Raw genomic sequence first — 23,863 nt, 5'->3', positions numbered from 1 at the left:
TTATTCCGATCCCTGCCTTACGTGTACAGTACTGAACTTCTAAGCTGTCTACACATGGGTAGAGCACTGGGTTCATTTCATAGCAGTTTTTGGGGTTTAGTGTGCTTTTTCCAGGAATTGCTACGGTCAAAAGTCTATGCATTCCTCAGGGCAGTAATTTAGATATTGTTTTTTATTGTATATCTTCATAATGAATATAAGTATGTAACACTAACAGAATATATTTTCAGAAAGGTTGCAATGCAAGGAATCTAACAAGCATAACTGATTCCTACAAAAAAAGAGCAGTTTTTGAGAAAATTGAGCACAAAATTTGATTTTACTTTACCACCTCGAGGAAGGCATACGGACTATGCCACACACTAATGTTTACAACACAATTCATAGACTACCTTTAACCAATGCAAACTTGAAGGTGTGCGTGGGACTAGACATTAAGCTCTGTCTCTAAATAGGATGACTGTTTCATTGAACTTACATGGACTAACATCTCTATATCTGTTGAGTGCCTTGTTCTGTGGCTTCTTCGCATCCCTGTGTGTGTACTCATACTCGCTGCTTGCTACACGAATTTTCTGTGGAAAGAGGTTTAAAAAAAGATGGAAAAGAAATCAAATTAGTGAACATTCTCATATATCATTGTATCCAATGTATTTTAAATGTAGTACCGTATTTGTTCCACTATTCCCGCCCATGCCCACCCAGTGACTTTACAACAAGCAAACTGATATCAGTTCATTAACTGCCCATGTAAATCTGAATCATGGTCTAAAACATGACACTGATGAGGCTGCCAGGCCATTGCCGTGGCATGTGTATAACAAGAATTTATTATATGCTCTCATAGATCATCATTCATTTATCATAATCGTGTCATAATCGGGTAATTTTATGATTTACGACACAATCACAAAAATATACTAGTCAACTAATGTGGACTGGGTCTTGGTTAAATTCTTGCTGCCCTAACTGTTAAGACATTTCCTACCAGATTGTGAAAGTTTTATCATTTCTTTGGTCAGTGCCACAGCAGAAAAACGTACCTTCCCATGCAGCCTATGTGCGTAGATCCCGCATGGAACCTGCCATTGAAGACCTACACGAGTTGCCCATATTTTAGGGCTGCGTACTTCGTATTGTAACGTGCTCACTTAGTTTTTTCTTCACATTATTGATCCTCATATTAAACTGGGTACCATAACGCTTTTCAATGTAAGAGAGCACCATATTAAAGCATTATTAGACCAAAAACAAAGTCCACAGATACCAGCTAAATATTATAACGGGTTTTTCCAATGTCGGTCTCTTCCGCAGTCAGTTTGATCTGCTCACTGTGGTTTGTGCGGTGTGAGCGGAATCAAGCCAGCAGTAGAAGAGATGGAATTACGAAGCACATGGGATGTGCAATTAAATATGTTATTATGGCATCGACGCTGGACAGCTAGCTGTGGAAGTTTGGCTGGAATAACATACGGAATATATACATGTATCACAGCATATCACTATCAATGTGAAATGGAAACAGCCAATAGAGTAAATCTCAATCAATTTACTGAGATTTTCTTTGAAATTCGTCAACACCAACATGTTTCATTACAAATCGTGTGTATCTTGTTTATCTAAAGTCGATATCACTGCCGGTGTACACGTACGTACCCACACACATTAACTACATGAATTATATAATATAAAGCAGGTCACCGTATCAAAATTGCCCCTCATTTATTTCAACATCCTTGCCCTATTAACACATCAAAAACAACTATGTCTATGCTGAACACAGATAATTCATATTACAGTCTATTCAATTCATAAAATTTTGAATCTGTGATCACCAAAACTCAGCGCCGAATATGGGTGATGATGGTCGCAGGAAGGACGGGGGACATAATGGGTACCATGTACCGTGCATAGACCTACAGCGTTGGTCATTGTAGCCGTGCTGAGGTCTGTTCGCCATCGTGGCTGCAATGCAACTGAAAGAATTTTCGCAAAGCATGATGGAAGATGTGTTCGTCTGCTGTGGGTCAGTGCATTGGGACACGCATAGAAAAAAACAGATTTTTAGCCTGCCAGGTCTACACAGGCAGCGAATTCTACAACTCTGCATCTAAACCTATGTACAATACTTATAATTTTATACAATCAAGGATTCAGTTCTTGAATATTATTTTTCCTGGAAAACAGATTGACAGAAACCATGGTTGATTCCCTCTAAATCCATGCAAGTTCATACAAACAGCAAACCTGACCTGATTCTTACAAAGTATTATGGTACATACAAATGGAATTTCTTGTAACAGCTCACAGTACTGGCTCTGATGTACAAAACACTTTACACCGTTATAATACTTACACATGTTACATGTAAGTGAGCTAAAAAGACCAAATGCCACTATCACACTCTATTTGATTTTATTAACCCTATTTTAAACCCATCTGCATGCGTACTACAAAACAATACAGCCTGTGTGGCGTCCACTTCAGCAGATGAGGGCTGAGGGCTTGTATGTATAGGCACCACTGACCAAACCACCCTCCAAACCACCCTGAGAGTGGGAAGGTTAAGGGCATATCATGATAGCAGTCACAGTGTGCGATTTAAACAAGTACTGAATCAAACACTGGTAGGATTTTCACAATCGCTACCAGCGTCTAGTTGTGGTTAACGATGTAGCAACAAAGTTGCCTTCAAGTTAACTGCTTGTGACTTGACGCTATGGCATGCTAATGACTTATCGATCAGATATTCACAATCAATTTTCTGATAAATGATAGAAGTTATGCCACAAAAAATACTACGCTCCTAGCGATTGCTGAAACATGGCTATTACTTGTCCACTTTGAGTCAATTGTAAACTTGAAGCAAGTTAAAATGCTGACCATGGGTTAACCCTAACCCGACTGAAACTCAAGTTCACTATGAAAAACGCTGCGCATTCATGCATTCCATGTGATGCAATTACGCAATCAGTTAAGTCATACCCACAGAATCACTGGCTGGGCCAGCGAAACCCATGTGGCTACAGGTCGGTGATCTTCTACATGGCATACGAGGGGTCCGAGGTTCGAATCCCAGGAGTACCAAGTGACTTCTTTGTTCGTCGTTCTCTCCTTTTTCGTTTCTTCTTTCCCTTCCGATAGCAAAACAATTACCATGGATTGGGTAGGGTTAATAGCTATAAATAGCAAGATCTGGTCCTATCTTGACCTACATTACATGTATGAGCAACTTGATACAAATGTTAAGTGTGAACCTCGGTACACCACAGAAACACTTTCATAGAAACTTAAATTTAATATTGGTACAAACCATCGGTTTCCAATCAACTAAAAGAAATCTTAAGAAATGCCTGTTTGCACATTGATCCATGATAAAGCCACAGTACTTTTAAAAACCTCAGATTGTAACATGTTCACTTGATTTGTAACAAGATTCATCAGCATATGTTTCAGGAATTTTCTCAACAAAAAACACACCTGCGGGAAAATTTCTTCTTCTACGAAGCTGCGACATTTACAAGGACATTTACCTGATTTATCTGATTTACCTGAATATTGATAGATATTCCCATGATGTTTTAACTTTTCGTTCACAATGTTTCAACGGAATTGGCGCCTTATCACATCATCTTTTTTATCCTTAAGAAAACCATCTGCCAAGCTGCTACCTTGATATTGAAGCTAGCCTATACATTTTTTGTGTAAAACAGGCAGATTTTCCAGGAATTCGCAAGCTCATCACGATTACCATCAAGAACGTGCCCTATAGCACTACGCCTGTGTCTGTGTCGTGCAGAGTCGTCAAACCATTCATCAGGCTACAAGTACAATGTACAAGTAAACTGCCATGCCTATCAATTCTTAAATGAATAATATAAGGACAAGTTGGAAATACTAAGAAAGCTTTAATACAAATGCATTGCAAGGCACATAAATAGAATTAGATAATGATTGGATATTGTGTTGGTTTTAAAAATGGGCTTCACCTCTTCTCTGGCATTTTGTATTGTAAGCATATTATTTTCTGGCTATTTCATTTTTCCCCATCCAATGATATCCTCCTTAATAAAGTGCATTTGTATTTCTGCATTGCCAGCACCAGGGTTAGAATTTCCAGGAATCCATTCTCACAAACATTCTGGTAAGCAGATTTATATTGATTTACTTATTGCATATTTTTAAGTTCTTTTAAGAACTTAAGCATGAATATGCTATGGAGATGTGCAAACACTGATGATAGCACACATGCTTCAGTGCCATCACCTTCCTTATTTCAGGTACATATATGTGACCATCCACCACAACTGAGCCCGGATGTCGCCAGTGCCACTATTGAGATATGCTCAATTGAACTTAACAATAAACAATAGGAAACAAAGGATTTATTGACTGTTTTATTGATTTTTCACTACCGGTACTTAAATGTCAAGTACTATAGACATGATATACATCATTTTAAAGCTAATTTCAAGCAGAATATTTTGGTTGAATATCTCAAAAATGATGATTGGCGACTTCAGGGCTCAGTTGTGCTGGATGGTCACATATGATTTTACATTTTAGAGTGTTCAAGTGCTGCTCATTAAAAATGGATGACGGGGATGTGCGGTCACATTGACCCCCATTTTTCAACTCCCTCTAACCCAATGACCCCCTTTTATGTTTTACTGAACTCCCGCTCACCCAATGACCCCTTTTTTTGTTTTTCTGTCACCAAAAGACCCCCTTTTTCCAAATATTTTTGGGAAATTTCTGATCTCTCACTGAATGACCTTTTTTTTTTTTTCTTTTTTTTCCTTTTTATCAACTTTTATATTTTGACCCAAACATTTTCCCAGTCTCACTGTATGACCCCCTTTTTTGGTGAGATTTTCCCCTGTCGCACAGAAAGACCCCCTTTTTTTTGGCCTTCTCACTGAAAGACCCCCCTTTTTCAGTGTCTAGGCTCTCACCGAAAGACCCCTAGTTTCGACCTGCTGTCCGCACATCCCTGTCACTTCTAAAGTGGTTCCCTCCTGCTGCCTGTTGAGAACCCCTGATTTTAAGGTTCTGACCAATTTCATAGAGCTACGTTTTAGGCTAAATAATAATTATAAAGTTTGTCATGTTCCAACATTTTTGGTTATTTACCCTAACTAGCCAACCCATGGTTTTTTTTTGCTATCGGAAGGATCAAAGATGAACATAGAAGTCACTTGGTACCCCCGGACTTTGAACCTCCCACCCCTCGCAATGCATGCCATGCAGAAGATCACTGACCTGTATCCACGGGGTTTACACTGGCCCGGCCAGCGATTCCATGGGTATATGACTTGGGCTGATTGCGTCATGGCATCACTTGGAATGCACACATGCACAGTGTTTTTGATAATGAGCTTGATAGTGAGTTTCAATCGTATTATAGAATTAGAAACTTTGTGTACAACACTACTTTGTTAATTTCGCTCCTCATCTAAAAAAGCGTCACAAAATTAGTAAATTTATACAAAAATATCAACAAAATAAATAGTTAATAAATAGGACTCCTCACTGATTGCATGAGTGAAATAAACCATTTCTTCAATTCTATCAAGCAAAATGACTAGTTTGCTGACAAAATTGTTTCCGAGATCTATGTTGGAATGTAGTAGAGCACCAGAACACATCATGCTCTAACACCCTATCATTTTGAGTTCATTGGCTTATAACTTTTTCATTTCGGTGATGCAATGGAGTACATGTACATGATGCTTCTACCATGATGCTGGCAGTGGCACCAAATACAACCAAACTACTTTGATCCAAACAATTTTTTACAAGAGCTCATTTTGTGCAATTGTGAACATCAGCCCTCGAATTAACCCACGGCACACCCGAATAAAAATAATAAATTTACATGCGTCCATGCCATGTACAGTTGTATAGCTAGCAATAATTGTTTACCAAATCTTCTTACTGATAGGTTTTGTGTACATGTGTATATGCCCACACACAACAATTAATGTAGAGCTCCCACATACATTAACATACATTTGATCAATTCTGAGAAGCAAAGCCTTCAAGCCCACATTTACATGTAAGGTTGATTTTAGGGCAATTTAAAAGTTCAAAGGCCTTCTAAGTTCTATGTATCACCATGTTTTAAAAGAACTAGAGCCTCGGCATAAACTCATCTTACAGATCAATTTGAAGTCATATTTATTATTTACTATTTTAGTTAAGAAATTTAATACTCTCTTTAGGCTTAAAGGTGTATTTCGTGATCCTAGCAGCCTCTTTTTATGACATTTTAGATATCCACAAAAACCTTATTCCCAAAATTTCAGTTGATTCCGATTTTTGCGTTTTGCGAAGTTACGCATGATTATGATTATTACACTGCTCCATAGACAATGTGTTGTAATTTCGAAATTCAAATTTGACGATATTTTTGCTAAACGAATTAATCTACAAGAAATTTTTGGTACATAAACATTATGTACCCACTACCCAGAGGTTTCCAGTGATATAAAAAACTCAACTTTTTTGAAAAAAGTGGGGGGGGTGAGGCTGTAGATCACGAAATGCCCTTTTAATACTTAGGGTTGCAAAAAAAATTTCAGCTAGAATCGCTCATATTTTTTTTACCTTAACATGGTTTCTATGAAACAGAAAACTACCGAAAGTCATGGGAGCCAATGTTGAAAAGTCGGCCAATTTTTTTCTTAGCCACTGGTTTCTATGGGACAGAATTGGTCAAAAGATGCAGGGAAAATCTTCAAAAGTTGTACCAAATCGTAGGGTTTGGCAACCCTGTTAATACTCTCTAGGCCACCCCTTCTATCGGGGGGGGGGGGGGGCAAAAGTATTAAATTGGGCTGAGGAGGGCCCCATTTTCAGCACCGTTGACACCAAAGACCCATTTTATTTCAAACCAAAGACTGAGAACATATGTAAGAATCGCTTAAATATTGAGAGCTATGGATAGTTTCACAATACTTTAGAGATCATATTTTTTCAAACATAAGTCTACTGTAAGCTCCCCTGATATATAAAGCGAGTAATTGAAAGTTGAAGTGAGGGATTTTGTGTACACTTTCTATCAGGTGGTGAATGATGTGCGTTCTAAATTCAGTAAATTTCCATCGTCAACCGTGTAAGTAAATGGGATTATTTTGAAATTTTAAAACGCTTGAAATATCACAAACAAATAGGCCTATGTTAATAAATAATATAAATACAAGCTAAAACCGTTGGGGTTCGATAATGAACCCCACAAAACTTAAGGTCTGTTCATACTACGCCGCAATTGCGATGCGATGCCGCACTGCATCGTAGGCCTACCGCAGAAAGGTCCGTTCATACTACCACCGCTTTTGCGATGCGTTGCTTTGCGATGCCGATATATCGATTATTTTTTGCCGCAACTCAAGTACGCAACTCGTCGCATTTCCAAGTAAAATGTATTTAACTTTATTGCGATATCGCAATGCAGTGTTTTGCAGTACGATGTAGTGCGGCTACGCACCGCATCACAACGCAATTGCGACGTAGTATGAACGGACTTGAACACTGCGGTATCGCAATAAAGTTAAATACATTTTAACTTGGGAATGCAATGAGTTGCGTCGAGTTGCGGCAAAAAGTAATCGATATATCGGCAACGCACAACAATTGCGTCGGAGTATGAACGGACCTTAACCCATACGGCCGGGTTACACACACACCCCATTCTCCTTATTTTTTCAAAGAGCCATGACATTTGAGGCTATATTTAGTTCAGAAATTCAATACTTTCTAGACTTCTCTTCCTCTTTTTGAAATCCTGTTTTTGTCAAATTATGTTCTCACCCAATTACATGTACCCCATAATTTAGATCTAAAAGTTGATTTCTCACCAAAAGCCTGCATGTTTTTACAGATTTCTATCTCAAAAGTCTCTCATTTTTATTCATATTTGATTCCCCCCCGGTCAGCAGGCTTCCCGTTAGTGTGCGTCATTGCGTCCAGACGCGTATTTTACAAATTTGGAGTTCACATGGCTAATCAAGTATTTTGCGTCCATGTCACATGCATGTGGACGCAGACAAAACTTCGAAATTTTATCATTAATTGATGATAAAAATAAGAAATTTTTATTCTTTTATATTTTTAAGATAATAAAAGCCCCAAAATTTTGACCCACCTGCTGAGAATTGAAGTAAATTCTGCAATATTTGTAAATGCAACGTCAGGAAATCGTGCACTTTTTGCATGCTTTCCGAACGATCGATGTTTGATGGCTGGGGAAGTCCCGATTGATTTGTTTACAAGCACGCACGTGCCGCTAACGTGCGGTTAATGTTTATTTAATTATCACAACCTGACAATATTCAATTTTGAATATTTTAAGTTCATTTTCTCATACATAATCTAGGTTTCATTTATTAGTATTATTGTTACGATGAATAAAAGCAATTTTAAAGACAAAATCGAAATGATAACCCTTTTTCGTATTATTTGTGGCAGCGCGCTGTTTTAGTTTTTGTAGCATCAACAACACGTTAATTTAAAAAAAGAATGCGGAAGTGAAAGTACGAACGAAAATTGCTCAAGATTGAGAGACTTTGCTCATGTTTTTGCACCTGTTTTTGACCACGTTTCGGACCAAAACTGACACAGAAATGAGAAAAATTATCATAGCGAATGGAGATGGAATATCATGCGAAAATGCACTTTTACTTTTTTTAACAATCAACATTTGATGAGGTGTAGATCCCGGTTGTCTGCGTATCATTATAAAAAAGAATTTAAGATGGATGCACAAAAATCTGTCTGGACGCAAGTTTTTGCAACCTCGTCAGCAAACTTGCGTCATTACGGACGCACATTTTTAAAACCTTAACGGGAACCCTGCCGGTCAGTGCATGTGTTCCAGGTCTAAAATGAAGAGCAAAGACATTTATCTTCACCCTTGTACAACCCACACATCCCACATTATTTATAAAGCAAAAAAAAATACTTGCTTGTCCATAGACATCTTTTTATCTCCAAAACAGCCCACTAATGTCTACATTCATCATTTGGATCTACAACTCGCCTAAGGACAGGAGCCACGATCTGACGCTTCTATTCTTGTCAACATCACTTTTATTTGTACAAAACTCCTTTCTAAAATCCACCGGTTAAATACATCTGAGGTATATAGTACTGGAAATTGAAGAGATGTAATGTTGCAGTCGCATTATAATGCATATATCCGACGGTGGTGAACATGATTTTCATCATTTTGAGACACAGAAAATAACCTCTTTTTTAGCTCATGTTGGACAAGCAGGGCTGGAAAACATGAAAACTTCCCTGGAAGATGATCAAAATTTCCCTTAAAAAAGACAGATTTCCCTCCGAATTCTTATATATTTCTTTGTTTAAGGACCTTAATTTCCCTCCAAACCTCCAAATATCCTGGGAAGGAGCTTCCCACTTTCCACAGTTTTTCCAGGCCTGACAAGCAAACAATCTTTTTTTGCCTAATATTGAGTGTTCCATATCAATTTCAATTATAATATCCAGTCGGTGAGCCAATAAAGCAGCCAATTCATTACTGGACCTTTCCTGTGAGATTTCCTACAAGCAGAACACATTAGACAAGCAAAATGTAATATGACATGTTAACCCCTTGAGAACTACGTGCCGATTGGTCAAAACGAAGTTTTCATTATCAATTGGACCAATCAGCAACATTGTTAGAATAATTTCACCACACAAAAAAATTGGGGTGAATTATTTGTAAAGCTCCATTCTGATTGGTGATTAAAGTGAAGATATCATGTAATCGACCAATCAAAGGCAATGTTACATCATCAGGTAGTGCCCAGGGGGTTAAGAGAGCCACCTGTGTCGTATCAACGCATAAACACTTGTTGTTAACATGGTGTATCCTTCTGTCTGGCTGGGAAATAAAATGATCATAAATCTGTGATAGATTGCCTTAAAATTTTTCTGGTTTATGGTTATCAGTAAAAGAGTGGACATTTTGATTTGAAAATTTCGGTACCAGTCTGATTGAAACAGATTGCCTGTATAGCCCTCACCCACCAGGATGGTTTGGGTGGACTGGACATACCCCACTGCCCCCCCCTCAAGCGGAGGCATTCAAGGGGTGAATTTTGTTGCATTCAATTCAATTTCTTCCTTAAGAATATTAGGGAAAAAACCTAAAGTTTGATGATACGCTAATAAACTAAAGTGCTTTCATTTGGAGGCTAACACTTTCCACCTCCCTGAATTACATATGTGTAAAAAGATACTAAATTTCACTATTTGACTATTATTTTACGAAACATACTTGGAATTTTTGACTCCTCTTCCCCCAATGGAAGGACTTTTGTTTATTGGACATCAAGCATTTGGTTTGCAATTTTGTTTCCTTACAAACAAAACATTGGTGTTTAAAAGACCTCAGTTATGGAAGAAACAAACTTGTCTCATTTTACATATAATTTTTTTCTAAACTGAATTTGCTTTTGATTTAGTTTCAGATATGGTCATTTTCACGGTAAAGGGTGTAACTTTGGATTTTTAACATTTTAATCTGTAGTGTTCTAATAAAGCCACAGAATTCCATGATTTTTGGCCACATAAGTCATCTAGTTAGCAGCTACCTTGGGTAGCATAATCAGCTTTGGGAGTTACTGCGTTCAGTTTTAGAAGGCTTAAATGTACTTAATATTGCCATTTTGAAAAACTATAAAAAACAGTAACATTTTTGTAAAACCCTGTGTTTTCTTCAGTTAGTTCATGGATAATTTTTCTTATCCTGAAAGTACAGTCATATGTTCAGTAAACACTGCCACATTAGATTTAATTGTGAACAGCCCTGTATTTTTGAGAACCGGACTTGATATTTGTTGTTTGGAGGCTTCATTTTCCGTTAACAATTGTTAACAAACTTTGTGGGTGTAGCTTTGGTTCATAATTCTTGGTTATTTCTTCACTTCTTCTTGATTCATAACAGTTGTTATCTTAACTTGAAATGGGTAACAAAAATTAGTCGATTTGCAAGCTTTTAAATTTTTTATAAAATCTTGACTTCACATAGCATTTTTTCCGTTAACTTTTTTGAAGCCTCCGAAACAAACTGTTCAGCAAGCTTGTGCAAAGATAAATAAAAGAGCTCATCCAATCTATTTATCAAAATGTAGCAAAGTAGATCCTCAAGTCACATGTTTTTAAATCGTGGAGATATATATCACCGTTTGAAAATGGGACCCAATACAAACTTTCCGTTTAAAACAATTGAAGCCTCCGAAACAAATGAAGCCTCCGAAACAACAATAAGATTAATTATCATCTATGCATATCTAAATTGGTGTGTTTCATACTGATATCTGCATTGTAATTATTACTTGATATGTGCAGAATGTCATAAATTAAAAAAATTTTGACATTATGGTTAATGTTTGAAAAATATACTGATACCCAAAAAGCCTGTTTTGGAGGCTTCACATGCAAAAAAACACCATACTTAACAAATGGGTGAAAAAATTAACATGTGATAAATCTACAATATCTGCCGCATAGAATCATTGATTCAATACACACAAGAAAATAACAGCTTAGATGATCCCAACACTGTTGTTTTCAAAAAACTACTTCTGCAATGTTTAACAATTGTTAACATGAAGCCTCCGAAACAAAAAAAAATGACTTGCTGTGATAATTTAATTTTTGTCACAACTGAAATTCAATACTTAGAAGCAAAGCATGAAAATTGGTAATTGTGATATTTTTTACCTATTTTTTATGTCAACTTGTAGTAGTTAGCCAAATATTTTACTTTTATGATCACCTGTGTTGTTAACTGAAGCCTCCGAAACACAAATCGCTTGAATTGCCATTTCTAAAAATAACTCCAATTTCTGTGAAACTTGGCTGGGAGGTTCCTTTCATCAAGTAGTATTTGTACATGAAGTTAGACATTCAAATTATTTTAGGAACCCAATTAAAACTTAAAAAATATGTTTAAGGTTTGGAAATTTCCATTGTAAATGACACTTGATGTTAAAAATTTTCAAAACTGCAATTACAAACATAGCAAAACATGGTATAAAATTTAACTTACATGTATATCTGTTGACTTACTTTGGAATGGGATTTCACATGTATTCCAGCTTTCATGTCATAATTTTCTGAGGTTATGTAAAATACATTTTTTCTTAGATTTTAACCAAAATGTTATGGAAATGTTAAATTTTTTATTAAAAATCAAAAGGTTTAAGCCTTGAAACATTATTTTACTGGAATTTAAGTTGCTTCTATGCATGATTTCAGTAAGCAGAAACATATTTAAGTGGTTTGAAATTTTGACCCTAAAAATCAAAAGTTACACCCTTTACTGTGAAAATGACCATATATAAGTTCCAGTAATATCATCCTACATGTTGTACACATAAAAATAGGATATAAAATGCACTAAAAGCAACAAATAACTTCCTGTTCACGATTTGGTTACCAATTGCACAATCATTCAAAGAAATATTACAGTTTCTGAACATGTTTCAACCACTTGGAACTAAACTTCTATTACACAAGTGGTTGATGATTGATACTAGATGCTTTAAACTTTTAGTCCTGAGTAGAACCAACAGTTATTATAATAGTTTAGTGTTTGGAGGTTTGCATTTCACATCAAAGTTCCCATAGGGCGCCCCATTCCTTTTTTAAAGGAATTTTTATTTTTGTATTCTTAACCTTTTTTCCTTCTTTTCATTTGATACCACCTGGGGGTCACACCTTTTTGTTTTCGTAATGTTTAAAATGGGTGCAAAACTATTACTAGAGTAGCACCACCAGTTTGCTTGCATTCTTTACATTTTTCTCTTTCACAGTGGTGTGCGTCAAGAGGGGCCACCCCTCCTCCCACTTTTGCTGGGAAGTCGAGGGTAATGCACCCAGTATACAAACATTTTTGAACACTCGGGGGGAATAGAGACCTGCGCCCCCCCCCCCTCTTTTGAAAACCTGTGTACACCACTGCTCTTTCATTTGACACCACCCATGGGAGTCACACTTCCCCCCTCCCAAGATATTTAGTGTAAGGAAAAGACTCACAATATGAATATTGTTAATTGACCTGGGTCTTTAAGGAGTGTCAACTCTGAGTAGGGAAAATATTTACTCTTTTGTCTTTCATTTGATACAACCGGGAGTCACTGTCATGCCTTGTCTACTTTGGAGATATTTAATTTGAAAATATGAATATTGACCCGAGTCATGAGGACAATATCATGGCCTAAAACTGTACTTTGTCATGTGTTTTTTAAAATACTTAAAAAATGAAATTTGCAGAAAATTGTTGTCCGCCACTATTAATATATTGCTAAGCAATCAAGTGTAAGTTCAGCTTAAAAGCCCCTCTCTGTTCTCGGCCATCGCACGTATCTTTGGAAAAGGAATTCTGCTTGATATTCGTAATGTGTCTGTTGTTCCAAAGACTGAATCTACTAATTAAGAGTAAACCAGTGTCAAAGTACTTTTCCAATGGACTTGTAGACAAACCAATATATGGGCAATTCCAAGCGTTGCGGAATGATGCAAAATGCCTTCGTACAAATTTCTTTTTAATGTAGTAGGCAAACATGTATTTATTAACACGAAAAGGTGAATAGTATAATGGCAAACTATTTTTGGCAAGTGAATGATTAGGAGAAATTTTTCCAAACCACCCTAAATTCCCAATTTGCATACATACGCAGACTTCTCGTTGCAAAATGATGCGCACAATAGCAGTATTTTTTTCACTAGAAAGTTTTTGGCGAACTCTGTGAGTTTAGTAATCTGAGATATTAGATTTTCCATGTAAAGCTTAGAATGTAAACTAACAATTATCAGTATCCATTTGAAAAATCTTTAGCATCGTCTATTTATGCCAAATTTTTCGACAGTAGGTAACATTGCGGAAATGCAAGGAGCGTTGCGGAATGATGTTGAGTGTAAAATCCCATAGGAAATTATGAAAAGTAGTCCATGTTTGACATAAAAATATCAATACATAATGAGTAAAATGTGTCTTATAAACCGGTACTTAGCTTATTGTTAGCTGACAAATATCAATATTTATCCAAAAATTATTATTACTGTACCACATTTTTTTTATCCAATAATTAGTGTTGCAAGGTCACATTCCAATATGTCATTATTCTGCTTGTCTAAAATTCTTGGAAGTGAAATTTGGCACTGGATGTTTATAGCCACAGGATGTACAACATAACAACTATCACCTTCTTTCAAGAAATAATCATCACTGTTTTTATTTTATTGTAAATTTAAAAAAATCCTTGCAATCCATGAATGCTTATTGTGTTGCGGAATGCTGCAAGGGGTTTTGTGGGAGAAATGTCACTTACAATGGTTCATCAGGCAGTGCTGTTTTTTTTTTTCAAACTGGTACATTATGAATTATGCATCAACGCTGCAGAATGATGCAACTTTAATTGGTCGTTACCACCGCAAATTTTTGAAAATTAGTTTGTTTCATTGGATTGTTTGGTCTAAAAATAAAGAAAACAACTTTTAAGATAATTGATTATATATAATGTATGTTTGTCATAACTAAGTTCTTGGAATGACCCAGTTACATAAGGTGAACTATATTGTCTCTTTTGAAAATGGAAACATATTTGATTTTCACACAAGAGCCGAAAGGAAAACACCAGTACGTGGACAGTTTACATCCGAGGATGAACAAAGATTGGCATCAAATCATTATTTGCCACCCTTTTTTTCAATTCTCAAGTCAGTTGTGGTTTTCTTTTCTTGACTCTTCAGCCAATTATGAAAAGCCTGAGAGTTAAATTTAGCACATCGGTAAATATGGTTTCTGAAAAGTCTTGGTTACAATAGCTAGCCAGGGCTTTAATTTGTATTTGATGACTAGGTAGCATACATGTACATGTACGTATGAGGTCTCTCTCTCTTTACAATCATGTACTCATTTTGCACACTTTTTTATTACTTTGGGTGGAATAAGTACTCGATTTGTACTGTTTTGCTATGTTACAGTGGTACTGCTACTGAAATTCACAAATTACGGTGCTAATCAACCATTGTTCAGGGGAGCTTTAAAACGAGGTGGTTTGTCCAAAATGAGGTACCGTACTTCCTTTTCACAGTGTGTCCCTCTCAGATTTTGATGAGAGTGCATCAGAATAATCTTTAATAATAATTATTTACTTTATAATTATTTTCTTTATTAGACCAAACAAACTTGGATAATGATTATGATTGATTACATCCTTAAGGTGTCAAATGACACTGGTTTGAGTACTAATTTTATGATTAAAAGTAGCGATAGGCTGTACAGCCCCCAAAAAAGGGTGATGTTTCAAAAAGCTTAGGGTACCAGCTGAATTGAAGCAGCTAGTCCTCCTGAGCATTTTGACACCTTTAAAAAAAAAATCGGTTGAAAATGAGACAGTGCCGGTCAAAAAACGACGCATAAGGGGGATTTCTTGGGACCCCCCCTATTTTTCACTATTTTGACAATTATGGGCATTTTCTTTGCTGTTTGTTGGATTCTAATGATTATTTACATGATTTTGGGTCCCCTGGATATATTTATGCAATTTTCACACAAATCGTATGTTTTGATGCACGCTTAAGAGCCAATTTAGGATGTGAGGCGCTGTTCAGCCTAATAGCTGTTACGTATCCCCCCTACTAAAATTTTATCATTTCTTATTATCAAATCAAAGTTACTGATAAATAACATCTTCTGTCCAAATTTGAACTCTCAACCTTATTTCACTTGTGTGTGGTACCCATTTGAATATGTGTAGAGACGCTTCCATTGACTTACATATGATACAAAGTTCGTTGACCCCTGTATATTGCTATGGGCAGGTTACCCCTGTATTAAAAATTAGTGCCACGGCCACACCAAATGTGATAAATGGCTGAAAATTTCAGAATATGGATGATTGATAATTATCTCTAGTATGATTAACTTAAAAATCAAAAATGGTTGCGAAATGGGTCGCTAAAAGGTAAAGCGCCCTCACAGCCTAATTTTACCCAAACCGTTAATTTTAAGGACACTAAAAGATTTCATTTGACACAAAGTGCATAAATGACCTTCCTGGACCTAAAACTATGTAAGTAGGTACCAAAAATGCATTACATAATCCTTAATGTGATAAAATTCCCTTAAAACTAGAAAATAAGGGCCAAATCTGCCCCCCCCCCCTTGTGTGTTGTTATTTGGCCGGCACTGTCTCAATTTTTGGCCGATTTCAATGAAATTGGTGTCAAATTACTCAACAACAAGCTGCATCATATAAGCTGGTACCCTAAGCTGTTTGTAAACACCCTTATACAGCCTATCACTATTAAAAGTATCATTCCGCAACCCAAAAGTATCATTTATTAGCACTGCAATTTTAAAATAAGGTTGATTTTCATTAAAACTATTGCAAAGCAAATTTATTCATCCCTATCCAATGAAACAAAACTAATTTTCAAAAATTTGCGGTGGTAACGACCAATTAAAGGTATAATTTACAATTGATATATATGTACTTACATGTAAAATGTGTAAGATTTTTTATTACATTTGCACACTTCACTGTATTTACATGTAAGTCCATAATTGCGATTTGTTGCTAGTCTAGGGTATGCTATACTTCACCCAGTATGACACTTCGGACACAATAATTTCCCGTACCATACCTCCACTTCACCTAATAAATCATCTTTTGATCCTTAATATGGTGTAATTTGTACTTCTTCCATTGGAGACACCATTACTTACTTCGAAATTACTTGTTATCAAGGTTTTAACTTTTAAAAAAAGTTAAAAATTATAATACATGCTTTAATTTTTTTTCCAAGCTGGATAATGTTGCATATGTATGAATTATTGCTATTGAACAGCCAGGGACATACCATATTGAATTTTATTAGTGGGATCCCAATTTCTGGGATCCCAATAAGCCAAATTGACATTGTAACTTCCGGTTTTTGAGAGCAGTTTTGGGGCACTTTGACCTCTGACATATCGGGGAATTGCTGTAATTTTTATTAATTAATTTCTTATTGTAATAATGTTACCAATACCATTATATAAAATAAACATGTTTTTTGGGTTTGTTTTCATTGTAAAACATATAAAAATTCCCTTTAAAAGGGAAAGCCAGCCTCAATGTAGAAGAGGTCTTGTAATTAGTTTTGGTCAATGTGAAAGGCATTTTTAGGATCACGCTTACATCTACATGACAGTCCACCAAACCATCAACGATGAGAACATGCACACTGAAACAGCAGAAAACATTAATTCCTAATCTCATGTCAACTCTTTTAATTCATTACTCCAAATTGTTCTGGTCTGTTTTTTTTGTTGTTGTTTGTTGTTGTTGTTGTTGTTGTTTTTTTTGTTTTTTTTGTCTTTTCAGCTTTTTACCCACGATATCTCAATTTCCAATTTTGTAATACCAGAACTTACGAACTCAATATCTTCGCTTAGGAATGTCCGATTTCACTGCTTTCGATATACCACTTCACAAATACACTGCCGGTTTGAGTTAACTTACATGTACATTTTATTTTAAAATAACTTAATTAATTCGCAATGTATAGTTTAAGCCTACTATATTATAATAGATAGTGGCCAGCACATTTATAAAGGACTGGTTACTCACTACAATCTTCACTCTTAAACTGTGTTTTTCTGAATGTGCTGATCATGTTGATTGCTAGTCGGAAACTCCTCATGAAGCTATGGACATGGCATCTTACATACTCCATTCTATAACAATTTGCCTATAGTGCCTTGTGTGTTTTCTCTTCAATCATTTTGTTGAATGTAATTTTATGAATCAAATAATTATGTGTCATTTTATTTATAATCAAGAAGTTATTAAATTAATAAAGTAAGACAATTTATTTATCTATAAGTGCATGTCAAATGGGGTACATTGTTCAATACTATAGGCCTACATGCATAAATTATGCCCATATTATAGCTAGGCCCTAAAAACTTTATTTTGCATCGGATTTTTTCCGTTGAAAAGACAAAACTGATGTTTATGATAGCAACCATTACATCAATAAAAATAATTTTTAGCTATAAAACGACACAGGATATGATAGATAACTACTTTCACATCAATATGGTCCATATGATCACAGATTGTTGAGAATCTGTGATATGATCCGGGATATGATGAAGATTTTGATTCTATAGATCTGTTATCAACATGATATCACGCTGTTCAGTGGTCAAGGAGTAAGGACCCCGGTCAAGGACACTGATATGACATCATAGGTGATGTCAGATTTTCTTCTGCTGACCATGATGCTATATATATTAACTATTATTGTTACATTTAGGCCTATACCTTAAAGTCATAATTAGTTCAAACATAACTTTGGTAATACTCACTCGTTTTCGTTCGTTGAAACGGCAAAACATACTTACTTTTTCCTTACAAATCGAATTAAAATATTTTTAAAAAAATTCAACCACAAAAAGTTTTAAACAAAAGTCATTCCAATACCAATAAAAAATAATCTCTTGAGCAAACTGACCCCATCCCAGAAATAGGTACCAGCCCGATGGGCTGGCGAAAATTATATATTTTGTATGCACAAAAAACAATTTTTCTGAATTTTCCGATATATATGTCAAAGGGCAAAGTGTCCCAGAACTGCAAACTTCCAATGCCGATTTGGCATATTTGCATGGGATATACATAGTTCCAGTAACTGTAACCATACTCTCTATGGTCGGTAGATGTCATTATGTTTATGATAAAGACTGAAGTCTTGCTGGCAAGACTAGGGATATACATTGCTAATTTGCATATATTTTTTAAGTATTTTCTGTAGTTTTCCTTGAAAGCCTTCTACAATGCAAGCACATTTAATTTAAAGGTGTCCTCTATGAATAATGCCAAAAATTACTTTCCCCCCCCCCCCCTAATTTCACCTGCCCAAAAATTCTGCCCCCTCCCCCATTTTACACTCCGCCATGGCTCATAAAATATTAATATCGTGTGTAAATTTGCAGCAGGACTATAAAAGTTCTCAAGTTAGCATGCATGTACCCAGGGCCAGGCAGCACATAGCATAGTTTTGCAAATGGCACAGCAGCAAAAGAACAGTCACTATCAACTGTACATGCGATCTGATCGCGATCTTTAATTTCAACCTTGCTGCTGTAACTTGTAAGTAAAAATATGAAAGTACGGTTCTATACCAATCAAGAGCGATTTTGATTCACTTCGATTTCCACGCTCGCACATACACAGAGATTTCATACCGCCAATCGTCCCACTGTTGGCAGCTGTGTTCATTCAAATGAAATTTCTACTACTGGCTCATATAATTGAAGACCGAATTTAAAGACTACATTGTAGTTTGCATTCGACGTCAGGGCAAAGCCAAAGGCGCGATATGATTGGTTGCTGAGTGCTGACCTGCGCAGTATGGCAATTTTAGTCTGGTTGACAGAATGTCAATCGTCATTCGTCATACATACGCAAACTATAGCTAAAATAATAGTTTCTCGATCATGAGAGCTCAATAGGCACACAATGACAATTGCGTCGGCGTACAACGCCTACCGCACAATTGATCGCGCTATTGTGTTATTCCACTAAACTTGTGACATTACGCAGTGCACGCAGTACATTCATTCTCTCACAATCGAGAAACTATTATTTTATAGTCTTTTTAATTCGGTCTTCAATTATAATCGCACATGCACAATATCGTTTATCATTCAAGTTTATGCAGTCATAGCAGCCAGTATGTTTTAGCAGCATCACCACTCGAGCTAGATTTGAACATGTTGAAAACTACAAATAAGTACAATTCAAGAAGTTCAACAAAACACACAACTGATTACAAGTAGGCCCCTACATGTACAACCAAATTATAGATCGATCCTGAACCTGGTGGTCAGATAAGTTGAAGCTTACAAACATGTAAGTAAATCAGTGAACATGGTGAAGTACGAAGAACAGCGTGTATTACTATCTCATCTGTCATCACTAGCTCCATACAAAATACGCATACGATCATGAGTGCAATGCAGTGCAGTGTTTGTACAGCGAGCTAGCGAACAGGTTAATAAATTCACAGCATAAATGAATCTCGTAGAAGCGACTTACAATGAATTCTGCTCCCCATGCTTTCTTTTCTTCGATCCGCTTAAATTCATCTTGAATTGTCGACATAGTGTGATGTTGTTTATTTCAGGGCAAAGTGTCATAAATGGTTGGAAAGCGAGCTGCAGTCATAACGATCTTCCATTCATGTTGAAAAAGTATAGTGAAATGCGTGCAAAATTCGTAGACTAGGAAAAAATAATTCCAGGAAATTGGTAGTCTCTTACCCAAGTCCAGAGTACAAAGTCCATTGAGTTGCGAAAGTTCGTTGATCTCCGAGCGTAACTGCAAGGAGACTAATCCAAGCCATTTAGGCCAGTAGATTAGATTGTCATGTTTACTGTTTTGTCTTGGGTTTATTTTCACCTGATCGTCGTATTATTTTTTGCAAGCTCCAAAACAGAGGGTTTTACAATAAATGAGTCACCGTGTATTTTTATTGAACTGATGATCTGTAAATGTATCACTGCAGAAAAATGATCATCATTCCAAAAGCGGCTATGGCGATTAATTCAGCTATGATGCATGACTCATAGTCATACATTTGTGCTGAAATTCTGTTGTAGGCTGACAAACGGCACTGTGCCTTGATAAAATGGTTTACGAAATTATGAGGAGCTACAGTGGCATGCACATGTTTTCAAAAATAGGGGGACAAGTCTCGGATTCCGCCGACTGTTTTCAAATTTTCATTTTTTCCCCAGATTGGGTACATTTCCCCGAACTGACTAAAAAAAAGTGGAAGTTGTGCCCCCACCTTTTGACCATGCTGCTGAGCAGTTAGTCCTAGTTATGTTAAACCTAATGAAATCTATAGGCATGGCTGGGGATGGGGGGGTAATTGTAGAGCCAGGGGTCCACTTTACGGTGGCGTGGCGTCATAGGGGCACATGCCCCATCTATTGCATAATTTAGAAAATCCCATAGGAAAATTGCTACAAAATGGCTTGTGCCCCCCCCCATTAGACCTGGTGCCCCCCCCCCCCAATATGATGACCCATGCTACACCTCTGTTTTTTATTAAAAAACATTGATCAGCCCTTTATTTGAAGGCACATGATGGTCCACATTTTTCAGTAAAAATGTTGAGCCCATTTTTAAGGAAAAGGTCCACTGGCACTTTTGAGTCCATCACATCCCCACCCCCTTTAAATCTGAGCCTGGGTGCTGAAATGCCAAACAGTCCACTATGGAGACTTATATTTAATGGCTCCTCCCTCAAAGTCCATCCCCTTTTTAAACTACTGGATCCACAGGCCAGTCATTTGGGGAGGGGGAGATGGCTGTGCAATAGCGTACTGGTGTCCCGGAGTGGTGCAAGGGGGTGATGATTCTCAAAATGGTCTGCCCAAAATCGCTTACCCCCTTTTGCCGTGCCAAAAAATCTTTGTCCCCCCCACCTTACAAAAGATTTTGGGGAACCCAATACCCAATCTGAAAACTTTAAATTGTCTTATCATAGGCCTATATGAGCGCAGCAAGCAAAAAATTTGCATATTTGAACAGACATGTTCCTAAACGGCATGTGCCCAGAACATCTGCCAAAATTGCTTCCTCCCCCTTCAATCTGAAAAAAATGCTTCCTTTGACCCTTCCTCCTCCTTTGGCCTGCCAAAAATGTTTCCCTATAATTCATCACCCACAGGACACATAATTGATTGCACCATTAGCACTGCACTTGCATCAAAGAGGATAATTTTTAAAAATGAAGTGCCAATTGAGACTGCAATTTGGTGCAACATCTTTACACACTTGGGGGGTTTATGTTCACACAGAGAAGTGTACTTAATTGGTGGGGCAAATAGGGGCATCCACCTGGCTATGGGCATGCAGGGGCCTGATCTTTTTATTCATTTTTCTGTGGATGTCATTTTGGAGTTATGTTTGCTATTACTAACATAATTATGAAACAAATCAAGCAAAATTAATTTAGCTTAATTTTCAGCACCTGTCAGGTGAAAGCCATATAATTTATGATTTCGGTCAAATTGTAATTTTGTTACTATTTGCCAAATATTTTTTATATAATATTACCGTAGTAACAACTGTCAAGGAGGTTTTCTGATCATTTTAAGCCGAATGAGGTAACTCTGCTTACCTGTGGAGCTTTATGGTAGCCTTAGTATCATGAGAGTATATGGCCTTTTCTTTTAAAGCCATATTATAACATTTTCATACAAAATAGATTAGCATTTCTTAGCTTTTCTTTGCCATAAAATGTTAGTTTTTACTGTCAGATAGGCCTATATCCCCTTTTATTTTTGAGCTGAACAACTACGGCAGAGCAAAGAAAATTGGAATTTACTACCAGCGCATATGTCGCATAATACGCACTTTCCACTCCTTCGGTCATGTTATGGTGCGGCCCTTTGTTGTGTAGATCACCGTCGCGCATGCCGTGTACGTACTGTGTGTTATGAACATCGTGTATGCGTTCGACTAATAATTCCATCGTAATAATAAAACGCTGATTCCGGCGTTTTATTCAAAATCTCGGATTTTGACAAAACTACAGCATCTAGAGTCTTGATTTTTTCAGGGTATATTGGTTTAATAAAGTACAATATAATCGTGTAAAAAAATTAATTTGAAAAAATCAGTGAGGGTGTCCTCCTCAGCAAATGTTATAATAATATGGCTTTAATACACTCTGAGCTCTGGTGATCCAAAACCAGGATAACCACCTGGCTATATCGAGAGGACTGCTAAAACCCACTGACTGCTTTCCCAGAGCAGTCAATGGTTCTTGGATATAGTGTGTTTAAAAGGCCCTATAGTAGGGCTACTTTATGGGGAAATTGGTGAATAAAACTGGTTTAAATTAAAGCACTTCAGGCTTATTCTTTCACATGGTATTTTATTACACCGTTGGGCATTACTGCAAAGGGTAGCAGGGGGTCTTCCTGATTGAAGGTGGGGATGTGCCACAGTTTTAAGTACCTTTTCATCAAATTTGGTATATCAATGGGTGGGTTTCAGTGGTGACCACTGCGCCCAATATGCATTTGGTAAAAGTGCCCCTAAAGCACCCAATTAGGGCAAATTTTGAGTGTTTTTTTTTTTGTAAAAAATTGTATACTGATGGGTAGGAAAAAGAGCTAAAAGAAAGTCTGGCACATCCATGTACAAACAATTTTGAAGACCCTATTCCACCCCCCCCCCCCCCAATGCTAGAAGCAATTTCATGTACTACTTAACAATTAATTTCTGCAAAAAATCTGTTTGATAGTGTGTTCCTGCACACCTTTTTGAATAAATTAAAATGGTCACTTTATGATCTAAGGGCTGTGTAAAAATTATTATGTGGCACATAATTTTATTACACACTGAGCACTTGGTCCTTCATATCTCCACAACTTTTTTCTCATGAGAGGAAGACACTAAACTTTTGAAGTGGCAAGTAATGGGGCAGCCACAGTGGCAGTGCCATGGGGGGGGAGATGAGGGGGCAAATGACCCCAGTCAGAACTCTTGCCCCCCTGTTTTCCCCCCAGTAAAAACCCAAAATTACACAAATTTCACCTTTTTGCAGTAATTTTGCACAAAATTTCTTGATTTTGTCCCCCCTGAAATTCACTTTGCCCCTCAATGCCCCCCGAACAAAATCCTGGCCGCCACTGGGCAGCCATCATTTTGAAACTAGGGGTTGTCTTTTTTAATAAGTGTCACATTTTACTGAGAAGTGGTTTCACATTTTCAGGAGTGATTATCACTTTTCACTCTTTTGGAGAGTAAGTTGTTCACTCTTTTACATT

General features: G+C 36.8%; 1 protein-coding gene across 3 annotated transcripts in view; it reads right to left on the bottom strand.

Moving 5' to 3' along the window:
• LOC140135419 (tyrosine-protein phosphatase non-receptor type 1-like) overlaps positions 1-20,262 on the bottom strand; it is an 82,537-nt gene extending 62,275 nt beyond the window's left edge. For all 3 annotated transcript variants that reach the window (XM_072156912.1, XM_072156910.1, XM_072156911.1), the window contains exons 1-2: positions 20,112-20,262; positions 479-575 (exon numbers count right to left, since the gene is read on the bottom strand). In XM_072156912.1, the coding sequence (XP_072013013.1) occupies positions 479-575; positions 20,112-20,177 (163 nt within the window). In that variant the 5' untranslated portion in view covers positions 20,178-20,262. The remainder of the gene's footprint in view (positions 1-478; positions 576-20,111) is intronic.
• Positions 20,263-23,863: the final 3,601 nt, after the last annotated feature.

This window comes from Amphiura filiformis, chromosome 16 (genome assembly GCF_039555335.1).
Source record: "Amphiura filiformis chromosome 16, Afil_fr2py, whole genome shotgun sequence".
Classification (NCBI taxonomy): Eukaryota; Metazoa; Echinodermata; class Ophiuroidea; order Amphilepidida; family Amphiuridae; genus Amphiura; species Amphiura filiformis.
This window is presented reverse-complemented; position numbering and strand designations above follow the sequence as displayed.